The sequence below is a fragment of the Lonchura striata genome, chromosome 1, assembly GCF_046129695.1.
Source record: "Lonchura striata isolate bLonStr1 chromosome 1, bLonStr1.mat, whole genome shotgun sequence".
In the NCBI taxonomy this organism is placed as follows: domain Eukaryota; kingdom Metazoa; phylum Chordata; class Aves; order Passeriformes; family Estrildidae; genus Lonchura; species Lonchura striata.
The window spans coordinates 128,766,980-128,782,429 of record NC_134603.1 but is presented as its reverse complement, the minus strand read 5'-3'; the positions used below and the strand labels follow the sequence as shown (position 1 = coordinate 128,782,429).

The following is a 15,450-nucleotide window of genomic DNA, read 5'->3' as shown; positions in this document are numbered from 1 at the left end:
GGCAAAGCTATATTTCAATCATAATCTCCAAAACTATGACTTAATATCTCATTCTACATTAGGACTTTAAATGCTCTCAAGGCATCCCCATTGGTGTAGCAGAAATAGCATGGCACAAGTGGGGGGAACCAGATGTGCCAAAATATTCTCAATCCCTTTTACACAATTATGGCTGCATATTCTGTTAAGGATCATACCATAGGAACTCTCCAAATTCAATTGTGAACAAGTTAGAATAAACAATAAATGACATTGTCATTTGGCTAGAAGACCTCTGTGTTGCAAACTTCTGAGAATAAGTGGAATTAGCCTTATGTGATTTTTTGCTTCCTTCAAATCCCTTTACTGTCCTGTGATGTTGGACCAGAAGGTATGTTTGGCTCCTTAAAACAGTTTTTTATTGCACTTATTAAAATCTGCTTTTATGCTGTGCTATTACACAGTGCTTTGTGGAGGAAGCACATAGTGGAAGTAGTTAAAAATTACCATTTGTGCTGTATCTGAGGTAAGAAAACAGCAGAAATATTGCGCAGACATGAGTGTTGCAGTGGCAAGTTACAAACGTATTTAATACCTACTTGTACTCTTGCATTTTTAGACAGAAGTCACCCTAGAAACAAATAAAGGGAGGTTAACCCTTTTCTGAACGTTTCAAATTCTGCCTGTGTGAGTCTGACTCCAGGAACTGAGCTGTGCTCTCTGTTGTCAGTACAGCTTTTCTGGTTATATCTGAATGCTTTCACTAGCTCTCATGGTAACACATATTTCTACACGCATACCAAAAGGAAATGATTGGCATCTGCCATAAGATTATTTTTTTTACCTAAGATTCAGCAGGAAAGCCAAGGAAAAACTATAAATCATTTCACAGAGACTAATATCTTAACTCTTTGACAGAGAAAGTTGTTATATCTTAAAAAGTGACAGGACTCCCATCAGAAGGGAATCTTATCTTGTGCCAAAGAAATGTAACATTTTCTTAAAGCCCCATTTACCTCATGCAAGGCCGCTAACACTATTTTTATGATCTTGGAACACACTAAACTGGTGTTCCAAGAACATAAAAACAAGACTGATGATTGTCACAGCAAGAATTTTAACACAGTATCAATTGGGCTAGACATCAGGTAGACAGTATTTAGTGATCAAGGTACAGTGACCAAAAAGAAGATAGCAAAATGTCAGACAGTTTACATGTTTTGCGTAACTGATATAAAAAGAGTTCAGGTTATCCAGCACACAGTTGTAGCTGATAATTCACCTGAAATATTAAGATGTTAAAGACCGCAGGATTTTGAGAATATCAATGTGATTGTTACAGTGTCTTCTGTACCTTAGAATAAAAATAAGCATTCTGCCTTGCCAATACCTTGTTTTACAATGCCTACTCTAAAATATTCTTCTGTGACTTGCTTATTTTATAATAATTAGGATAACTTAATAATGTAATATCCCTTCTTTGTTCAGTGTCCAGGTAGATTTGTTCTGACAAATTAATCTGAAAAAAAAGAGAAACTATGAAAAAACAACTCCTTGAATGTAACACTTAAGAAATGTGTACCTATTGGAATACCAAAAATGCAGGTATTTTAAATAAACACTAGAATTTGATGTGCAGCCTTTTACTCTGCTGTCAACTGTAGAGGCACAAAGGTTGAAAGTTTCATTGCAGGATCTCAAACAAATACAAGAACTAAAAATTTTTCTAAAGGAAATAAGAATTAACTTTGTAGTGAATTAAAAATAGCATAATTTTATTCACATAAAGTGAAAAGTCAGTTATACAACAATGCTAATCACTACATTAATGAACCAGAAATAATAAATCAAACAAAACTTAACATTTCCTTTTAACATTCAAGGACAAAATATTTTGACATTTAAAAAGTAAGTCTTATTCTGCTCTGAAATGGGAATCCAGTGAAAAAGTGGATTGATTAGGGAAGGTAGGTTCCTCCACACAATTTAATGAATTTTGATGAAACAGATGTTAAGGAAATTTTAACCAGCACTATTGACAAAGTATGAAGGCCTGAATTTGCATCTCAGTCCAAGCTTAGACTTTGCAAATCAGGCAGCTAGACCAAATCTTTCAAAGCTCCTTGTAATCTATTTGTATTGAAACATTAAAAGAAAGATTTAGCTAGTTTTCCAGAAAAAAACCCCAAAAACACAACAAAAGAAACAACAAGAAAACCCCATCAATATTCATATTACAGTCAAACAGTGATTGATATCCATGAGATATCTTCTGCTTTTCATACCATAGCTAAATTAACAAGTTCTTTTTTCCCTGAATAATAGGGCTGAATTGAAACATATGGAGGTAAAGTTCATTTTAGATGGAATAGATTTTCCTGCATTTGCTTGCTTACATATGTGTGTATGATAAATATATTTTATATCTGTCTGAATCAAAGTTTGAGTTCTTATCATTCTGGGATAAAAGGAGAGATTTAGAATGCGTTCATATTTACTCAAAAACCCAACAAAAGAAGAAACCATCACCTTAACAAATGCTACACCACATCCTTTGCAAAAGTTAATCTCATGGCTGGGCAGAAGTTACATTGACAAGGTTTATGTTGCAATGTCCACCTCGCCAAGGGATGGAGCTATCATCAGTCTCTCTCTGCAGGTACAAACAATTTATAGAGTAGTTGTTATCATGTTGTTTGGTTGCCTGAGCTTTTTTTTTGTATACTTAATGTAAATAGAATGACAGCCCTGAAGACTGACCATTTCTTATTAGCCAGCACAACCTGGCTCATAAAAATGGTTTTCACCAAAAGATTGACAAGTGCTCACTTCCCTATCCAAAAAAGCAGTTTATTAGTGCAAATTTCTGTGTTCCTTCATAGCATGTAAATTTTACCCTAGGTAAAAAAACAATGAACCAAAGGTTTACTTCAAAGAGGTCCATCAGCAGCTAAGTATTTTCATATCAACACTAGTATAAAAATTTACCTGAAAACTTCAAAATCTTTCCTTCTCACTCAGACACAGTAGAATATTTTCCATGTTTATTAGAGTGGGTACCTCACATGAATCTGCTTCTTTACCATCAACCCCTTTACTATAAATAACAAAGCCTGATGATTATCACTTACTCCTTTTATTGGTCACATTTAAAGAGAGCCCTGAGGTGCTTCTCAATGAGTCTCTTTGAATCATGAATCAGAAAGGAAAGAAAGCAGCCTCCGAATATCACCATACCCAGGCTCTAGATGCCTAGAAGTATGGTTTCCTATTAATAGTTCCAAGCTGTTAGGCAGTTTCACACGATGGAAGTCAATGGTCATAGAGAAATTTCTCTTCTTCAGACGTATTTGTGAAATTAAGCAAACCTTATAATGGAAAAGCTCCATTCACATACAAGCAAATCAGAAAAGGTGAAACGCCCTTATTTCAAAACCAATGGAAAAATATATAGCCTGAACAAAAACAAGGAATAAGAGCCATCAGGCTCCCCACAGCACAAGCCCAGGTTGGGCAGACATCAGCAAACCCTGGTAGTCATGAGGATAGTTTCCACCTCAGTTGTTGCTGCACAGCAACCCTCAGAGCCTCACACACCACGGATTTCAAGCTATTACTTTATTTCTCATTAACAGCTTCCAGGTCTCGCCCATGTTTTATTCATTTTCCAGCCAGGGCTACAGTAAGGCTTTTACTCACCTCAGCAGGACCACAAGAAGTTTCCTTCCTCATGGACAGAGAAAAAACAGAATGCTTTCAGACCTGATGGAGCTGGAGACAAGCAGCAATTAGCTGACAACAGGCTGACACGTTCTCCACCGCTCTTGCATAAAACATTGAGCTGTGCTCCTCTGGCCCACCTCAGCTTTCTAAATTTATTTATTTATTTTCAGGCTAACCACTTAGTAGCCTGGCAAACTGCTGTTTTGCAAAAGCAAATTTTCTTCATTTTTTTTTTTCAGGGTATGAAAGAAAGAGATAAAGTTCTGGAAAGTCCTTTACCTTCTTTTGACAATCCTTCAGCTTCCCTTTGCTTGCAAGTCCTTCTCAATTCCCCTGGAGAGCTCAATAGTATCATCTACCTCAGCCCAAATTTCTCTGGGTCTTTCTGCCTTCAAAGCAAGGAAATACTATTTACCTCCTTCAGCCTTAAATGGAAGGGCTCTCTAGATAAACATAATTAACCCATTTATCTAGCTCATTGCTGCTCATTAGCTCTGAGTGCCTTCATCTGGTCTCCCAGGTCCCACACAACCAGCTCTGTGGATGCCACTGCATCATGCTTCACTTTGAGCATCTGTTTTCATGTTCCATAGCAGAGTTATCTGATCTTCTCCTACTTCCTTCTCCAGAGAGAATTCTTCCTGTTGTTTTGTTTTTTTTTCTTTCCATTTTGTAGCCATTGTCCCTAGTCACTCCCACAGAGAGGTGAGGGACAACACCACTGAGAAGTGTCTGCTTCCAAGAAAATCTTGGTCTTCCTATGGTCTGCCTCAAAGTTACAAGCCCTAGAAGCCAGCTGGGGTTAAAGGTAGTAACTTGTAGAATAAAACTAGTACCCTAAATCACTAATAATCACTAAAATGCTGTTATCTTGGCAAAAAAATAGTAACCTAAATATTTATAAAAATAAAAAATGTATTTTTCTGCCTTTCATGCCATAACTGACTATGTTCTTTCTTACATTGATATTACAAAACATGCTGAAATCTGTAACTTTATTTGCCTTAAGTAATGTTGGATATTAGCTCATCATTGTTGTGATGTACATGCAATCATAGAGAAGATTAAGATAAGAGTGAGCAAATGTAATAGAAAGTTTACTCCTGTTTCAGAAACTAAGTATTTCCTGTCTTATCAGGGTCTTGAGCATACCAGCAGGTTAGCTGGTCTGGCATGAACACACACATATGCACACCAACAAGCCTAAATCATGAGGTGTCACCCCTAGCTTTAAACAATTGTGATGATTCACATACAAATACCATACCAGTACTGGAAACAGCAATTCTCTATTTGTCTCTATAGGAAATTCTTCTTTTACTTCTTTTTAATAGGAACGCATGTGAAATAAGAGAGACTGACCAATATCAGAAGTTAAAGTTATTTCCTGAGATGACATGTTCTTTTGTCAGCACATTGCCCTGTTGACACACGCTGATCAAATATTCGCAAATCTAATATCACATTTAATACCTATATATTCTAATTGTAATTTACATTGCAAAAGTCATTAATGAAGCCATAAGGAATGCTTAATTGGAAGGAGTAGGTTTACAGATACTCTCTTCAGTCAACCTAAGAACAATGCTTCTATTTCAGCTGTAAGTAGATATATGCACATATTCTGTTTCACTTCTTACACCAATGAATAATTTCATATTAGTTCTGTGTATACTGAAGTGAAGAAAAGAATCGTAACTTTTTAAGTTATCTTTCATTAAATCAACCATTTTCTTTTCATACTACATTTCATGTACTCCAAGTTTTTCTCTTCACCACCAATACTTTCAACCTGAGAATGGTTTTAAATTATTAGAGACCATGCTAAAAAAGCCCCAAACAACCAAAATTAATAGAAAGACAGTCTCTGCTATGAAAAGTGTTAGTTCAGTATAATGGCTGCTCTGTTCTATTTTGTTACAGTGAGAATTTAATACACACCAACCAGCAGATCTGATTTACTTTTTATATGTCTATTCAGAGTTGTATGTAATTCTGATGGCATGGACTCCTCTACCCCTCTTCATATAAAAAAGTGTGTTGTGACCAACTTGCTATCACAGACTGACACATTTAAAATTGCATACATTATTTAGTAATAGCTTTATATAATTTTATTTGTTTTCAGAGTTACAATGTTCATGAGCTAATCATAGAGAACACATTATATATTGTTGTTAAACACATTTTTGCCACAAAAAGTTGAGAGCATTGGTAGAAAATCCTATGTCAAGTTATGTGAAAATATTTATCACCTGTAACCATAATTTCATAAAACCAATATACACTTTACGTATCATTGTATCACTAAATTCCTTCTTTTTGCAAATAGCCTTTGCTCTATATGTATGCATGTTTGTAGTTCAGTGCATCAAATGCTTCTGTGTGTGTGTGTGTGTGTTTGCAACGCACAGGAAAAATATTAGTTTACTCCTATGGTAACTGTAAATGTCAACAACACTGGACCCAAGAATGGTAAATTACAAGACCTTAATTTTAGCAAATAATCACCTTCATATTTTTCTACCTAATGCTGAACAAAACATTAATTGGCATTTACCTCCTAATGTTTACAGAACATAGACTGTATATTTCAAAGACATAATCCTTACCAACTATATACTGATTTTTATTTTAATGTCTATTATATAAATTAGGACTCAGTTGAATTCTTATACTGAGGAACAAATGATAGTAACTTTATTTAAATACATGCACAGTACCGTGCACTACAGCATGATGAAATATTATTTTTAAAATGGATGAATGAATCAATAGAAAAATAGATTTAATAAATAATGAACATTTGTCTGGATAAAAATGGGAAATCATGCATTTCAAGCAAAATTTTATTTTTTCCTGTTTTTTTTATGAAATCTCTGAGAACTTAAGACATGCAGAGATGAGAAGCAGCTCACTCTGAGCAAAGAACAATGTTAAGACTGCACAAAAAGTTTTGTTTGAGATTGTTTATATGCAAGACTGAAAAAATTTGCCATTCTTCGACTTCCCTTCAACATTAGACAGTGCTGTGCAAACCTCAGACAAATCCCTGTATTATGATTTCTAAGCTGTTAGGAAGTCTCTCAGAGAGCTAAGAAAGTTAAAACCTGAGCAACTGCCTCACCAAAATTTTTGACAAGAAATGTCTGTATTTCAGATAGCAGACTAGAAAAGGGTAATAGACAACAGGTCATAATTTTCTTGAAAGATTAACTTGGGGGATGAGTAATTATGGACAGCATAAATTTATAAATTATTATGATACAAAAAATATGTTTAATTTTCTAATATTTAGAGTTCGTATATATGTCTCAATATTTAGCATATGTTACTATGTCAGTCTGCTTACGAAACAAATAAAAAGTGAGTATTTACTTGAAATTAATTTAATGTTTTTCCCTACCCAAACATTTGTCTGGACATTGACAATGCAATCAAAAGAACTGTAAATTTTCAGAAGTGAGTCTACTCCAGTGAGTTTGATTAATTATGCATTAACCCATTTCTCTGAAGCATCCTTCACTAAATCTTTGGTGGGAAATGCACTTTAATTAGGCATGAGCTTTGGTTATTTGTGTGCATATGCACTATGCTATTGGTCAATGTGGAGAATGATTTAAAGTTTGCCATGTTACAGAGATGTATTGCTCGTGAAAATAATTCTAGGGTTTCAACAAACACTGATGGCTTGTTTTGCATGTCTTATTATCTTCACTCAGCATAATCTTCTTAGTCCCAAAGTTTTTGCTTGAACTTTCATCAACTTGTAATCTTAACAAAAACTTACACAAGAACAATCAGGATCCTTTGAATACTGTGCATATTGTTAGATGTTTTCAGCAGGTACAGTTACTCATGTACACAGGAGTTATCAGAATAACTTCCAGATTTTAATGCTTAGTTGAATAAAAGTATTCTCAGGGTAGAAAGAAATGATAAACTAAAAATACAGGTTAATGAGACCTGCAATGATTCTACTCTGAAACAGGTCAGATTGACTATTCATGTAAAGATGTTTGATTGAAGAGATACTATTGAACTTATGGCATATGGTTAAGGTAGTAGAAAAAGCTTAAAAAGAAAAGAGAGAAAATCAAATTATCCATGACATTCTCTTCCTGTATTCCATGGCAGAATTAGCCCACAGATTAGTAAATGGTAACGCATGCAACAAAAAATATGCTGTATCACTGTATGTAAACATCTGCTTTCATCATGCAAAATGCCTACAAAACTGTGACAATATTTTTTTCTAGTAGCATAGTTTTACATCAGCTCAGCTACAGAACAGTTAAACCAAAATCCAAGATTTTGCAAATAGAAGATATTCTAAATTCTTGAAATATTTCCAGCATAAATACTCCAAAGCCCAAGAAAGCTAATTTTTTTTTAACTAAACTACATAGGCTTATTCCTTGCTGTGGTTCCTTGTTCTTTTGATGATAGAAGAGAAAAGACCATGTTTTGGAGGTGGTCCCATCAACATGGGTGCTTGGTTCTTGTGAGTAATTTTTATCTGGGGAAGAAAGAAGAAAAACAGAGTTACCCCTTGAGCTAGTTCAGTTCCAACTATCTGAGATGCCCGATTTATCTTTATATATAACTTCCAGACCCACAACATTTAATCTAAGCTGAAAGGAAAATACCTGGGGTTTTTTTATGAATGATTTTCCATATGCAGTAGACCAATCTATGTGTAATAGTTTTCCCACAAATAATTTAAATTATATGAAAAAAAAAAAATAAACACATGCAATAAAATGCATGCCAATGTACAATCTTACTTTCGGAGTGTGGGATTTATTGGTTGTTGTTGAGGAAGAATTTAAAAGTTGGAAAGAACATACATGCTGACAGACCAAGCTGTTGCCTATTATTAGGATATAAGCTATGTCGTTACATGCTTTATTTATACATCTTTTCAAACTCTACTGTTTTACCACAGGACAGTGCTTAATTTCAAAACAGCCATGGGGAACAAAAGTGCAAAGTTAATACACAAGAAAAAGTCCAAAAATATGAACTAGCATTCCAATTTGTTAATTAATTGTTAATAGAATAGACTCAAATATTGAAAAGACTATTTAAAACACTTTGTAATACTACTCTAAAGCCACCCGTTTTGATTTCTTTGATACAGAACTACGAATCACCTTAAATGAGACAACCTTAAAGTAGATTATGTCTGCAATTTTCTCTAATTCAAGTCTAAATTAGAGAAGACATTTTATGAATGTATGCTATGCTCAAAGCTAATTGAAAGCAATTATCAAAGTGGCATTTTGTCTGTGACTTTAAGATACATTGTAAGATAATAAATGGTTCTCATTATGTAATAAAAAGGTCACATCTTGCCTTTGGGCTAGTGACGTTAGGAGTTTTTCAAAAGCAATCCGAGACATTTTCTTTAGTGAACTACGACTAATACAAGAACCATCACTTATTAAATATCAGTTGTCACCTGCATAGTACCCACATCAGAGATGGGTATCTCTTTCAAGAAGAAACACCACCTCATTAAAAACTGGAAAAATATATCTCTTAAAGTGCATACCTGACATTTTCAAGTTAAAATGAATATCCTTCACTTGTCATTCACTAATAGTAAATGAAACAAAAAATGTATGTCACGTGGAGAGGCTCATTAAAATATAGATCAGGACATTTCTTGGGGTGGAAATTTACTTTACAATGTAAGAAGACAGAAACATAAAAATCTCAACAGAGTGTGTGTCTTGGTTTAACTCTATTAGAGCCTTTACTCTCCAAATGCTCATTTTTACGCCACCTTAGTTCATTAACTTCAAATTTCATGTGGGACCTCTTTTTGTCAACACTATTCATTAGTATTGAATATAGCATATCGGGGGTTCTTGGCATTGTAGATTACTTTCACATGGATTATAAATCTGACTTTCAAAGACTGGCACCAATATATTTTCTCACAATAAATTCTGCTTCAGGCATCACTTTGGAAGCCAAATCTAGTAGTTGGGGTAAGATGGCATTATTCCACAGATGTCAGTACCAGCTGATGATCTGCTCCTGGAAAACTTACTATTTTTGTAACTTCCACATGCTTCATAAGATATATTTTGGGGATCAGGAGCAGTGATGATATCAACTTGATCCTGAGGATCATGACACGAAGTAACCTACAGCTGGTGTGAGTGAATTTTTCAAGTCATAAAGGGTTTAGCTTATTCCTAGATTTGGCCATCATGTAGCAGAAGAAATGCCTTTAAGTTTCCTTTCTTAGGTAAAACATACTAATTCCATCCTAAAGTGAATAAAAGAGCAAAGCTCAAAAGACGGCTTTAGTATGAAGGGGTGAGGTAATCCTGAGACCCTGTACAGATTGCGTGTTGGGTTGGGCTGTTCAGTGCTCCTCAGGATAAATGCAATTACATACTGAGTAAATGTTTATCATTTGTAATGTTCTTTCTTGGCTTGAGCCATCTGTTTCAGAGACCACAACCTCTTCAGTATGTTGCTTCCTATCAGCTGAGATCAGCTAACATGCCTGAACACCATTAACCGCTACCATGCGTGGGGATGAGTCCTGTATGCCCCTAAGACATATTTTTCAACCATTATAAATAGGCACAATTTCAATGGTGTAAAATATTTGACATTCTGAAAATGCTACAATAAAGTGTAAATTTAAAGTATATTTTTTACTTAGTCATGGTAGTGTCTATTAACATTGCATGGGTTAACAATGATAACCATCAATTCCTCAATTTCTTACTCTAAAAAAATTAAATAAATTGAAACATCTTATTTTTGGCTGATGAAAAGAGATCAGTATGTTTCTGAACCATTGCAGTATTTTGCCTGAAGAAGGCTAATTTTGTCTTCCTCAATACTCTCAAGCACTGCATTTTTGCCTTGGTCTCTCACTTCTGCTTCTGTTCTCATACTGGCAGCACTGCCAGAGTTGGAGCTGTGAGTTTGGGTGACAAGGGACAGTCACTTCAAGATGGGAATAAGCACTGAGGATCTCAGACAGAGAAATAGTGTTGCAGGTCAAAGTAGGGCCTAACATTGAAAGTGCTCTATAGGAGGACAAAAAGAGAGTGAGAGAGAGAAAGAGAGAGGTGTCTTTACTTAGAAGCAACAGAGACTTTGTTAAGTTAAAAATTCCTACTTACAGCCCTGTAGAGATTCTGTGTGTGTGCACAAGGAATGTCTAAAGACTAATAATTACCATTCAGTTTCTCTTCCATTCAGCAAGCATCGTCATGTATTTTTTAGTAGAAATACAATTATAAAAGTTTTAAAAAAGACCCTTCTTTAAAATTTGTAATGTTTCCTAGATTTACCTGTTAATAACATACACACATGCACATGAGAAAAAAAGATTGCACAGACAAAAATCCAGACAGCTAAAATCCTAACCTAATGTATTTTTAGGAATTGATAATATATACTCATAGAAATTACTATGGAATTCTGGAAAACAATTTCTGAGATCACTTACTCAATTTATTGAAAATATATAATAACTTGAGGGTAATATAGAGAACACTTTAAACATAAATTGAGTGCCTGAATTGCTGCTGGAAGAAAAACAAAACAAACAAACACACAATCACCCCAAAAAATCCTAGCCAACAAAAAAAAAAAAAAAAAAAAAAGAACAACCCCCCTCCCCTAAACAAACATCAACAGAAAAACCAACCAAAAAACCCAAACCAAATCCAAACAAACAAATCCCACAAACAAACAAGAACCCCCCAAACAAACAAGAAATTATTTTACATTCTTGGCATAAATTTATATTTTGAAATAGACAAAATGAGAAAATAACAGAATTCCATTTTGGGGGTAAGTATGTAGCCACCTAAATTGCTAAGATACCATGGATTTTTGTTGTAAGCCTGCTCCACAGCATTCTAGGCTAAACTTGAAGTGTTGAAGCCAATAACAAACCTCTTATTCACTAATTGAAGCCAAGATTTTATCCCACAAGGGTTGGTATATATAGTAAATATTTATTTAGCATAAAAATATTGCATTTGCAGAAATCATCTTTTCAGTATTAGAAAGTATCTCCAGTGACTGTATTTGTGGCAAGGAATACTAGGTCAAATTGAAAGTGTATAATTCTCAAAAGAAGGGATGATAATATCTCTATATGTCAATATAAAATTTTGTGATAAATAAGAAGCCTGAGTTTTTCATACGAAAAATACAAATGCATTAACTTTATTTATTTTAGGAGCAGGTCAGAATTTCAAAATGCCTTGAAGCCACATTAATATCCACTAAACGAAATGCAGTGAGCATAAACAATTTTAGCATGCTAACAGAATCTTTTAGGTCAGTCAGTTTTACTTTCATGTTCTTTTTTCTGCAGTATATACTGGTTACCTTTATGCTTCAAAGAATGCCTAAACATTTACTCTTTAAGAAGACATGGTACTATAAATGCAGGTTCTGAAGTATTGCATTAGCTGACAATAGAAACCTGGAAACAGAGTTATCAGCTCTGCTTAGAATATTTCAATTAAGGTTAAAGAACATATTACGGTATTTTAAAGACAGAGGGAAAAAACTGCCAGAAAAAAAACCCCAGCCTTATCCACCTGGATCTATTATTTTATGCTTATTTTTTTACATGTTCTTAGCAGGGTTTAGATGCTGGTTGTTTTGAAGGTAGGAGGGTTTTCTCACAGTCTAGACACCCCAAACACTGCTCCTCTTACAGGAAATGGAGGGATGCATCTCCTCCATATCACAGGAGTGCCAAATACTTTTATCTTCCTTAGGTGATCAAAAGTGTATGGGGAATCATGTTATGAATCAGAGAGATAGAATGCAGGCACTGCTGAGCAAAATTAACCTGTGACTTGAATCATGTGGCATTTTGGGCAAAATCTCTCTGATCTAAAGTAGTTGTTTTAAAAGCGTTATGCAACACATCTTAAATAAATTTCTAAACAATATTATTGTGCAAAGTGCAATCAAATCCAATCAGTTTGACATTAATTAAGCTCTAATAATATACTCTAGTCTCTCTCCTAAGTAGTATGATCCGTTTCCCCTTCACACAGGTAGATTGGAAAACGTTACAGTGTCATCATAATTTTTAAACATACTGAGAAAATGACAGAGCTGCAAAATTAAAATAAATGATTAATGGCATTTTTTTCATGTTTTGTACTAATAGGTATCACTGAGGTTTTAAATTAATAGAGCTGTCAGCTCAGGGTTGTTACAGATCCAGTGCAGAACTAAAATGGAAATTATGTATTCCACAGATACCTAAAGATGACACTTTGGAATATTTTAAATTTTAATTAGTAGGTGCAATTGTTTTTCCCCCTCCTCCCTTAAACCACTGCAAATTAATTGGCAATTAGTCACAACTAATTCTTTTCTTAACAATCTGAACTGGAAAGAAAGGTGCACTACATGCTAGAGTATTTGTCTGGGGTGCAGAAAGCACACATGCAGTAAATTGCTTTGTCAATTACAAAAACTACTGTTTTGAAATTAAGAAAAAAATATGCATACATAAACAAAAATAATTAAAGTGCAGTGTACCTGTGACCACAAAAAATAATGCCCAGCTGCAAAATAAAATTTTTAAAACTCAATAAATCAATGTGGCCTTGGAACAGAATGTGCACTGCTGCTCAAAACGGAAAAAAAGTGCAGCATTTTCATATAATATCAAAAATCTTCCCTAGTGAGTAATTTCCATTTCTGGGTAAAGTATGTAGCAATTGGCTAACATTCTATTGAAATCAGTCATCATATCTCGGACCCAGATCCTGTTTGCTCTAAAGTGGCAGATGTAGTAGGTTAAATTCTCTTATTATAAAGAACTGATAAGAAAATATTGGTGCAACCAGAGGCATAGAAAGAAGATACCTTATAGACAGAGTCTAGAATACAGCTGCACCTGCCTCATGTGATGTGCTGGAGATACGGAGACATGTCTCCATGATATTGGAGACAAGGGATCTATATAAAAGTAAATCTGTAACTCTTTTAGTTTTCTCATCTAGCTCTGGCACACAGTGATAATAAAAGCTTGGTTTGGTTTGGTTTAAGTTCTTGTGTCTGTGTTTAACTCCAGGACAGAAGGATCTCTGTGCCCTGGTTCATAGATCCAGGGATTCATAGACCCTGGCTCACATCTCTAGGGACTAAGGGAAACCTGGAGAGAAACCACTCATTCAAAACTTATTTTTACGGTGCATTTAAATTACAGTATTTTGAAATACTAATTTTGTGTAACATTATTCCATGACTTACTCCAAGTAACAGTTAACAATCAGGAAACAATTCTAAAAATACTGTGTCTCAGATACCTGTGAAACTGAGTTTCTGGCAATCCATTAGGTGAGCTCTGACTATGGGTTTTTATTTTTGTTTCTTTATTTAAGCAATATACTTGCATCTTCTATAGACATTTCTGTCTTCTACTTTTAATCTAGTGTTTCTAGAAGCTTGACACTCTTTCAGATATCATGCCAAGCAAGTCAGGAATAGATGAAAGAACAGAAATTGCAGTTATTTCTAATTAGGATGGAACATTGTTATAGATTTTTTCAAAACATTGCTAATAATTTATGTAGCTAAATTGAAAGATTACTTTTCCTAAAAAAAAACCAAACTGATGGCTAAAGCTAGACGTTTATTGAATTAACTTGAGAGTCTTTGAAGTTTCATTACTATTAATGACCTGTTTGGAGATCAGGTGAAACCATAGATATCTTTCATGTTGCTATATTTGTCTGGGAGAGCTCTGATAGAATTTCCTCTTCAGCTAATCAGACGAGATGTTTAACATAATATTAACATTATCATCTTTCCTTCTCCCAAAGAGTCTTCTATAAAAACACAGTGAAAACAATACAATTTGATGCTCAGATGCTTTATCTTATTATACCAGAGCAGAGTGACTTCGTTAGATGTTGCATTCTGCATGTGTTCAACACACTGAGTAATTCTGGATGATAGATTTTTACACCAAGCCACTCACACTTTTAGGAATGCACAGAACCTACAGGAATGCATACCTGCTGTCCTGTATTGATGATAGGTGCGTAAGCAATGTATTATCAAAGATTTAAAAAAAACCACACAACTATTTGTTTACTCCTAAAATTGATCACAGGAAGGAAAAATCAGAGATCACAGCTTCTATATTATCTGCATTTTCTCAGAGCTCACAGTATCATTTTGGAGGACCATGGCCTCCATATGCATGAGAAAGGACAGTGTCAGCAACTCATGCTATTTGTGGGAAACTTCTTTTCCAGTCAGAAAGGAGAAGCCACAAAGATAAACATGTTGATTCCTTCAATGGGAAGTAAACTTCCAAGCCTGTATGTGCAGGCAGTATCCTATACATAATAGGGATTTGAGGCCAAACTTGTTTTCCTGAATAGGCAGAAAAACAGGAGAATTTTGATCAGGCTGAACTTATTTGAAAAATCATTTGGAAAATACTCTCATTTATATCAAAACCTGAAGCATAGCAGAAAGGATTTTTGAGCTTAAGTACTTGCAATCTGAACATCTTTCTGACTTAGTCTCTCTAATATTTATAGGTCAGTCCTTAAATACTGAACTTAGATGACACTGAAGAGCCTAAGATACCAAAAATAAAGTGTGTTATTTCAACTTCATAAGATACAGTTGAAGGGGGAAAGATAGCAGGTTTTGTTTTTTGCTGCTTTTTTTGGGTTTTTTTTTGTTTGTTTGGGTTTTTTTTTTTTTTTTTTT

General features: G+C 34.5%; 1 protein-coding gene and 1 long non-coding RNA gene across 8 annotated transcripts in view; one reads left to right on the top strand and one right to left on the bottom strand.

Annotated features, from left to right (window-relative positions):
• LOC144247308 (uncharacterized) overlaps positions 1-15,450 on the top strand; it is a 297,702-nt gene that overhangs the window by 280,871 nt on the left and 1,381 nt on the right. The gene's annotated exons all lie outside the window — the stretch shown is intronic.
• Positions 5,802-15,450, bottom strand: part of DGKB (diacylglycerol kinase beta) — a 339,840-nt gene continuing 330,191 nt past the window's right edge. For all 7 annotated transcript variants that reach the window (XM_021538316.3, XM_021538315.3, XM_021538318.3 and 4 more), the window contains one exon: positions 5,802-8,221. In XM_021538316.3, coding sequence (XP_021393991.1) covers positions 8,114-8,221 — 108 coding nt within the window. In that variant the 3' untranslated portion in view covers positions 5,802-8,113. The remainder of the gene's footprint in view (positions 8,222-15,450) is intronic.